Here is a 9,798-nt window from a genome sequence, read left to right as displayed (position 1 = left end):
CCACCGGAGACAACTGGAACGGCATCATGAAGGTACACAAAACCCTCAGTCAATGTATCTGGCAAAATAAGGGTAAAATAAAATAAATCAATAAAAATGCTAAATGTAGGCCATTTATGACTTTAAACACTAGAGAATCATGAGAAATAGAGACATAAGTAGCACAGAAACTGGACAGAAAATGAGAACAAGATTGTGCCGACAGAAAGAGAGAGAGAAGAAAGAGGGAGAGAGAGCGCAGAGGGATCTGTTTTATATTGGTAGCTAAAAGCTTTCAACAAGGTGGCATCGAGGGTCTTTCACAACACATGGCTAACAGGGGGGATCATACAAAGTCCATTGCTTCCAATCAGATCCTGTGAATTATGCATGTAGTTCTTTAGTTTAACAGATGTTCTTGTCCATAGCAGCATAGAGGTGACTGAAATGGAACAGATCTCTAACTGACAGAGACTACTAGCTAATGAAGTACTTATTCTCTGATCTCTAACCGACAGAGACGACTAGCTAATGAAGTACTTATTCTCTGATCTCTAACCGACAGAGACGACTAGCTAATGAAGTACTTATTCTCTGATCTCTAACCAACAAAGACTACTAGCTAATGAAGTACTTATTCTCTGATCTCTAACCGACAGAGACGACTAGCTAATGAAGTACTTATTCTCTGATCTCTAACCGTCAGGAGACGACTAGCTAATGAAGTACTTATTCTCTGATCTCTAACCGACAGACACTACTAGCTAATGAAGTACTTATTCATAGATCTCTAACCGACAGAGACTACTAGCTAATGAAGTACTTATTCACAGATCTCTAACCGACAGAGACTACTAGATAATGAAGTACTTATTCTCTGATCTTTAACCAACAGAGACGACTAGCTAATGAAGTACTTATTCTCTGATCTCTAACCGACAGGAGAAGACTAGCTAATGAAGTACTTATTCTCTGATCTCTAACCGACAGAGACTACTAGCTAATGAAGGACTTATTCTCTGATCTCTAACCGACAGGAGATGACTAGCTAATGAAGTACTTATTCTCTGATCTCTAACCGTCAGGAGACGAATAGCTAATGAAGTACTTATTCTCTCATCTCTAACCGACAGAGACGACTAGCTAATGAAGTACTTATTCTCTGATCTCTAACCGACAGGAGAGGACTAGCTAATGAAGTACTTATTCTCTGATCTCTAACCGACAGGAGACGACTAGCTAATGAAGGACTTATTCTCTGATCTCTAACCGACAGAGACTACTAGCTAATGAAGGACTTATTCTCTGATCTCTAACCGACAGAGACTTCTAGCTAATGAAGTACTTATTCTCTGATCTCTAACCGACAGAGACTTCTAGCTAATGAAGTACTTATTCTCTGATCTCTAACCGACAGACTACTAGCTAATGAAGTACTTATTCTCTGATCTCTAACCGTCAGGAGACGACTAGCTAATGAAGTACTTATTCTCTGATCTCTAACCGACAGGAGATGACTAGCTGATGAAGTACTTATTCTCTGATCTCTAACCGACAGAGACTACTAGCTAATGAAGTACTTATTCTCTGATCTCTAACCGACAGAGACGACTAGCTAATGAAGTACTTATTCTCTGATCTCTAACCGTCAGGAGACGACTAGCTAATGAAGAACTTATTCTCTGATCTCTAACCGACAGGAGACGACTAGCTAATGAAGGACTTATTCTCTGATCTCTAACCGACAGGAGATGACTAGCTGATGAAGTACTTATTCTCTGATCTCTAACCGACAGACTACTAGATAATGAAGTACTTATTCTCTGATCTCTAACCGTCAGGAGACGACTAGCTAATGAAGGACTTATTCTCTGATCTCTAACCGACAGGAGATGACTAGCTGATGAAGTACTTATTCTCTGATCTCTAACCGACAGGAGACTGACTAGCTAATGAAGTACTTATTCTCTGATCTCTAAACGACAGAGACGACTAGCTAATGAAGTACTTATTCTCTGATCTCTAACCGACAGGAGATGACTAGCTGATGAAGTACTTATTCTCTGATCTCTAACCGACAGGAGATGACTAGCGAATGAAGGACTTATTCTCTGATCTCTAACCGACAGGAGATGACTAGCTAATGAAGTACTTATTCTCTGATCTCTAACCGACAGAGACTTCTAGCTAATGAAGTACTTATTCTCTGATCTCTAACCGACAGACTACTAGCTAATGAAGTACTTATTCTCTGATCTCTAACCGTCAGGAGACGACTAGCTAATGAAGTACTTATTCTCTGATCTCTAACCGACAGAGACTACTAGCTAATGAAGTACTTATTCTCTGATCTCTAACCGACAGAGACTTCTAGCTAATGAAGTACTTATTCTCTGATCTCTAACCGACAGACTACTAGCTAATGAAGAACTTATTCTCTGATCTCTAACCGACAGGAGACGACTAGCTAATGAAGGACTTATTCTCTGATCTCTAACCGACAGAGACTACTAGCTAATGAAGTACTTATTCTCTGATCTCTAACCGACAGAGACGACTAGCTAATGAAGTACTTATTCTCTGATCTCTAACCGTCAGGAGACGACTAGCTAATGAAGAACTTATTCTCTAATCTCTAACCGACAGGAGACGACTAGCTAATGAAGGACTTATTCTCTGATCTCTAACCGACAGGAGATGACTAGCTGATGAAGTACTTATTCTCTGATCTCTAACCGACAGGAGATGACTAGCTAATGAAGGACTTATTCTCTGATCTCTAACCGACAGGAGATGACTAGCTGATGAAGTACTTATTCTCTGATCTCTAACCGTCAGGAGATGACTAGCTAATGAAGTACTTATTCACAGATCTCTAAACGACAGAGACAACTAGCTAATGAATTACTTCTTCACAGATATCTAACCGACAGAGACTACTAGCTAATGAAGTACTTATTCTCTGATCTCTAACCGACAGAGACTTCTAGCTAATGAAGTACTTATTCTCTGATCTCTAACCGACAGACTACTAGCTAATGAAGTACTTATTCTCTGATCTCTAACCGTCAGGAGACGACTAGCTAATGAAGTACTTATTCTCTGATCTCTAACCGACAGAGACTACTAGCTAATGAAGTACTTATTCTCTGATCTCTAACCGACAGAGACGACTAGCTAATGAAGTACTTATTCTCTGATCTCTAACCGACAGAGACGACTAGCTAATGAAGTACTTATTCTCTGATCTCTAACCGTCAGGAGACGAATAGCTAATGAAGTACTTATTCTCTGATCTCTAACCGACAGAGACGAATAGCTAATGAAGTACTTATTCTCTGATCTCTAACCGTCAGGAGACGACTAGCTAATGAAGAACTTATTCACTAATCTCTAACCGACAGGAGACGACTAGCTAATGAAGGACTTATTCTCTGATCTCTAACCGACAGGAGACTAATGAAGTACTTATTCTCTGATCTCTAACCGACAGAGACTTCTAGCTAATGAAGTACTTATTCTCTGATCTCTAACTGACAGACTACTAGCTAATGAAGTACTTATTCTCTGATCTCTAACCGTCAGGAGACGACTAGCTAATGAAGTACTTATTCTCTGATCTCTAACCGACAGAGACTACTAGCTAATGAAGTACTTATTCTCGGATCTCTAACCGACAGAGATGACTAGCTAATGAAGTACTTATTCTCTGATCTCTAACCGACAGAGACGACTAGCTAATGAAGTACTTATTCTCTGATCTCTAACCGTCAGGAGACGAATAGCTAATGAAGTACTTATTCTCTGATCTCTAACCGACAGGAGACGACTAGCTAATGAAGAACTTATTCTCTAATCTCTAACCGACAGGAGACGACTAGCTAATGAAGGACTTATTCTCTGATCTCTAACCGACAGGAGAGGACTAGCTGATGAAGTACTTATTCTCTGATCTCTAACCGACAGGAGATGACTAGCTAATGAAGGACTTATTCTCTGATCTCTAACCGACAGAGACTACTAGCTAATGAAGGACTTATTCTCTGATCTCTAACCGGCATAGACTACTAGCTAATGAAGTACTTATTCTCTGATCTCTAACCGACAGAGACTACTAGCTAATGAAGTACTTATTCTCTGATGTCTAACCGACAGAGACTACTAGCTAATGAAGTACTTATTCTCTGATCTCTAACCGACAGAGACTACTAGCTAATGAAGTACTTATTCTCTGATCTCTAACCGACAGAGACGACTAGCTAATGAATTACTTTTTCTCTGATTTCTAACCGTCAGGAGACGACTGTAACGGCTGTCTTCGGGTAGAGAGGACCAAAACGCAGCAGGAATGTGGATGCTCATCTTGAATATTTATTTTAAATAAAGTGAACACCAAAACAAAGAATGACAGACCGACAGTTTAACAGGCTATACTACTACAGCAGTGCTAAAGACAACTACCCACAATTAACAAACAAAACACATCCCTATATATAGGACTCTCAATCAAAGTCAACTACAAAAACCTGCCTTCAATTGAGAGTCCAACACCCAATACCTAACATAGAAAATACTAAACTAGAAAGAACATAGACATACAAAAACATAGAACATAACCCAAAACCCAGAAATAATAAATCAAACACCCTTCTAAACAAACCACCACCCCAAACCACATAAAACAAATACCCTCTGCCACGTCCTGACCAAACTACAATAACAAATAACCCCTATACTGGTCAGGACGTGACAACGACTAGCTACTGAAGTACTTATTCTCTGATCTCTAACCGACAGGAGACGACTAGCTAATGAAGGACTTATTCTCTGATCTCTAACCGACAGGAGATGACAAGCTGATGAAGTACTTATTCTCTGATCTCTAACCAACAGGAGATGACGAGCTGATGAAGTACTTATTCTCTGATCTCTAACCGACAGCAGACGACTAGCTAATGAAGGACTTATTCTCTGATCTCTAACCAACAGAGATGACTAGCTAATGAAGTACTTATTCTCTGATCTCTAACCGACAGAGACGACTAGCTAATTAAGTACTTATTCTCTGATCTCTAACCGACAGAGACTACTAGCTAATGAAGTACTTATTCTCTGATCTCTAACCGACAGAGACGACTTGCTAATGAATATTTATTCTCTGATCATAACCGACAGAGACTACTAGCTAATGAAGTACTTATTCACAGATCTCTAACTGACAGAGACTACTAGCTGAAGTACTTATTCACAGATCTCTAACTGACAGAGACGACTAGCTAATGAAATATTTATTCTCTGATCTCTAACCGACAGAGACGACTAGCTAATGAATACTTATTCTCTGATCTCTAACCGACAGGAGACGACTAGCTAATGAAGTACTTATTCTCTGATCTCTAACCGACAGAGACGACTAGCTAATGAAGTACTTATTCTCTGATCTCTAACCGACAGAGACGACTAGCTAATGAAGTACTTATTCTCTGATCTCTAAACAACAGAGACGACTAGCTAATGAAGTACTTATTCTCTGATCTCTAACCGACAGGAGATGACTAGCTGATGAAGTACTTATTCTCTGCTCTCTAACCGACAGGAGACGACTAGCTAATGAAGTACTTATTCTCTGATCTCTAACCGACAGAGACGACTAGCTAATGAAGTACTTATTCTCTGATCTCTAACCGACAGAGACGAGTAGCTAATGAAGTACTTATTCTCTGATCTCTAACCGACAGAGACTACTAGCTAATGAAGTACTTATTCTCTGATCTCTAACCGTCAGGAGACGACTAGCTAATGAAGTACTTATTCACAGGAAGTTGATAATAGTTAATAATTTTCGATTGGTTGTATTGCTTCCTCATTTGGGAAAATTAGTCTACCTCTGTAAATCTTCTTTCTTTCTTTCTTTCTTTCTTTCTTTCTTTCTTTCTTTCTTTCTTTCTTTCTTTCTTTCTTTCTTTCTTTCTTTCTTTCTTTCTTTCTTTCTTTCTTTCTCTCAGTCTTTCGTTCTTTCTTTTTTCTCTGTCTTTCTTTCTTTCAATGTATTTTCTATCTATGTTTATTTTTCCCCTTTTTCCTGTCTGTCCTCCAGGACACCCTGCGTGAGTGCCCTCCAGGTCCAAGTGACTACCCGTGCCACGCTGGACTCCAGTTCATCTCTCCCATGTACTTTGTCTCCTTCGTCCTCACCGCCCAGTTTGTCCTCATCAACGTAGTGGTAGCCGTGCTCATGAAGGTACTGTATGGGAGACACACAGCACAGACCAGTCCGTCCTCATATAACACACACACACCACTGTGCAATGCTGTGGAACTGAATGTCTAAACGTAGAACAAGATTCCAAATATCCCTGGAAGGATTAATAGGATGCTCAAAGATGCTGAGATGGCAGAAGAGTTAATTAACATGTTGGATAACTAAAGTCATATTATCTGTTTTCCTTGAAGCACCTGGACGACTCAAACAAAGAGGCCCAGGAGGATGCTGAGATGGATGCAGAGATTGAGCTGGAGCTTGCCCAGGGACAACTGCAACTACCCACCTGCTGCATGGGGGGGCTGGGCACTGGGCTGGTCGTGGCTGGGGCCTCTGGAGCGCCTGGATGTAGGGGTGATTTGATTAGATCTTTTCAATGAATATTAATCTGATTTATTTATTTTATCTACCTGCCCTGGGACCACTAGCTAGCCGGATAAATCTGACACATTTACAGATATGTTGATTGATGTGCATTGTCTCTGTCAAATAAATGTAACAAATTAAATGAAAATTGGACAATTTAAAAACAAATCTCAAACAATCATGTGGATACAATGCATTTTAAAATCATTAATGAGAACACAAACATTGTTTACTGTTTAAATTCCATTGTGGTCCTCTTCTATCCATTGTGGGTCCTCTTCTATCCATTGTGGGTCCTCTTCTATCCATTGTGGTTCCTCTTCTATCCATTGTGGGTCCTCTTCTATCCATTGTGGGCTTCCTCTTCTATCCATTGTGGTCCCCTTCTATCCATTGTGGTTCCTCTTCTATCCATTGTGGTCCCTCTTCTATCCATTGTGGTCCCCTTCTATCCATTGTGGGTCCTCTTCTATCCATTGTGGGTCCTCTTCTATCCATTGTGGTTTCTCTTCTATCCATTGTGGTCCCTCTTCTATCCATTGTGGTCCCCTTCTATCCATTGTGGTCCTCTTCTATCCATTGTGGTCTACTTTCCATTGTGGACCTCTTCTATCCATTGTGGGTCCTCTTCTATCCATTGTGGTTTCTCTTCTATCCATTGTGGTCCCCTTCTATCCATTGTGGTTCCTCTTCTATCCATTGTGGTCCCTCTTCTATCCATTGTGGTTCCTCTTCTATCCATTGTGGTCCCTCTTCTATCCATTGTGGTCCCCTTCTATCCATTGTGGTCCTCTTCTATCCATTGTGGTCTACTTTCCATTGTGGACCTCTTCTATCATTGTGGTCCCCTTCTATCCATTGTGGTCTTCTTCTATCCATTGTGGTCTTCTTCTATCCATTGTGGTCTTCTTTCCATTGTGGTCTACTTTCCATTGTGGTCCCCTTCTAACCATTGTGGACCTCTTCTATCCATTGTGATCTTCTTTCCATTGTGGTCTACTTTCCATTGTGGTCCTCTTCTATCCATTGTGGTCCCCTTCTATCCATTGTGGTCTTCTTCTATCCATTGTGGTCCTCTTCTATCCATTGTGGTCCTCTTCTATCCATTGTGGTCCTCTTCGATCCATTGTGGTCCTCTTCTATCCATTGTGGTCCTCTTCTATCCATTGTGGTCCTCTTCGATCCATTGTGGTCCTCTTCGATCCATTGTGGTCCTCTTCTATCCATTGGGGTCCTCTTCTATCCATTGTGGTCCTCTTCTATCCATTGTGGTCCTCTTCTATCCATTGTGGTCCTCTTCGATCCATTGTGGCCCTCTTCTATCCATTGTGGTCCTCTTCTATCCATTGTGGTCCTCTTCTATCCATTGTGGTCCTCTTCTATCCATTGTGGTCCTCTTCGATCTAACAAATAACCCCTATACTGGTCAGGACGTGACAACGACTAGCTACTGAAGTACTTATTCTCTGATCTCTAACCGACAGGAGACGACTAGCTAATGAAGGACTTATTCTCTGATCTCTAACCGACAGGAGATGACAAGCTGATGAAGTACTTATTCTCTGATCTCTAACCAACAGGAGATGACGAGCTGATGAAGTACTTATTCTCTGATCTCTAACCGACAGCAGACGACTAGCTAATGAAGGACTTATTCTCTGATCTCTAACCAACAGAGATGACTAGCTAATGAAGTACTTATTCTCTGATCTCTAACCGACAGAGACGACTAGCTAATTAAGTACTTATTCTCTGATCTCTAACCGACAGAGACTACTAGCTAATGAAGTACTTATTCTCTGATCTCTAACCGACAGAGACGACTTGCTAATGAATATTTATTCTCTGATCATAACCGACAGAGACTACTAGCTAATGAAGTACTTATTCACAGATCTCTAACTGACAGAGACTACTAGCTGAAGTACTTATTCACAGATCTCTAACTGACAGAGACGACTAGCTAATGAAATATTTATTCTCTGATCTCTAACCGACAGAGACGACTAGCTAATGAATACTTATTCTCTGATCTCTAACCGACAGGAGACGACTAGCTAATGAAGTACTTATTCTCTGATCTCTAACCGACAGAGACGACTAGCTAATGAAGTACTTATTCTCTGATCTCTAACCGACAGAGACGACTAGCTAATGAAGTACTTATTCTCTGATCTCTAAACAACAGAGACGACTAGCTAATGAAGTACTTATTCTCTGATCTCTAACCGACAGGAGATGACTAGCTGATGAAGTACTTATTCTCTGCTCTCTAACCGACAGGAGACGACTAGCTAATGAAGTACTTATTCTCTGATCTCTAACCGACAGAGACGACTAGCTAATGAAGTACTTATTCTCTGATCTCTAACCGACAGAGACGAGTAGCTAATGAAATATTTATTCTCTGATCTCTAACCGACAGAGACTACTAGCTAATGAAGTACTTATTCTCTGATCTCTAACCGACAGAGACGACTAGCTAATGAAGTACTTATTCACAGGAAGTTGATAATAGTTAATAATTTTCGATTGGTTGTATTGCTTCCTCATTTGGGAAAATTAGTCTACCTCTGTAAATCTTCTTTCTTTCTTTCTTTCTTTCTTTCTTTCTTTCTTTCTTTCTTTCTTTCTTTCTTTCTTTCTTTCTTTCTTTCTTTCTTTCTTTCTTTCTTTCTTTCTTTCTTTCTTTCTTTCTTTCTTTCTTTCTTTCTTTCTTTCTCTCTGTCTTTCGTTCTTTCTTTTTTCTCTGTCTTTCTTTCTTTCAATGTATTTTCTATCTATGTTTATTTTTCCCCTTTTTCCTGTCTGTCCTCCAGGACACCCTGCGTGAGTGCCCTCCAGGTCCAAGTGACTACCCGTGCCACGCTGGACTCCAGTTCATCTCTCCCATGTACTTTGTCTCCTTCGTCCTCACCGCCCAGTTTGTCCTCATCAACGTAGTGGTAGCCGTGCTCATGAAGGTACTGTATGGGAGACACACAGCACAGACCAGTCCGTCCTCATAAAACACACACACACACCACTGTGCAATGCTGTGGAACTGAATGTCTAAACGTAGAACAAGATTCCAAATATCCCTGGAAGGATTAATAGGATGCTCAAAGATGCTGAGATGGCAGAAGAGTTAATTAACATGTTGGATAACTAAAGTCATATTATCTGTTTTCCTTGAAGCACCTGGACGACTC

General features: G+C 40.4%; 1 protein-coding gene across 1 annotated transcript in view; it reads left to right on the top strand.

Annotated features, from left to right (window-relative positions):
* The window catches only part of LOC106590384 (voltage-dependent T-type calcium channel subunit alpha-1I), a 187,130-nt gene that overhangs the window by 154,060 nt on the left and 23,272 nt on the right, over positions 1–9,798 (top strand). Inside the window, exons 33-35 of the mRNA XM_082969363.1 lie at positions 1–32; positions 6,077–6,220; positions 6,433–6,595. The exon at positions 1–32 is cut by the window's left edge and continues 90 nt beyond it. Coding sequence (XP_082825489.1) covers positions 1–32; positions 6,077–6,220; positions 6,433–6,595 — 339 coding nt within the window. The remainder of the gene's footprint in view (positions 33–6,076; positions 6,221–6,432; positions 6,596–9,798) is intronic.

The sequence above is a fragment of the Salmo salar genome, chromosome 02 (assembly GCF_965601325.2).
Source record: "Salmo salar chromosome 02, fSalSal1, whole genome shotgun sequence".
In the NCBI taxonomy this organism is placed as follows: Eukaryota; Metazoa; Chordata; class Actinopteri; order Salmoniformes; family Salmonidae; genus Salmo; species Salmo salar.
This window is presented reverse-complemented; position numbering and strand designations above follow the sequence as displayed.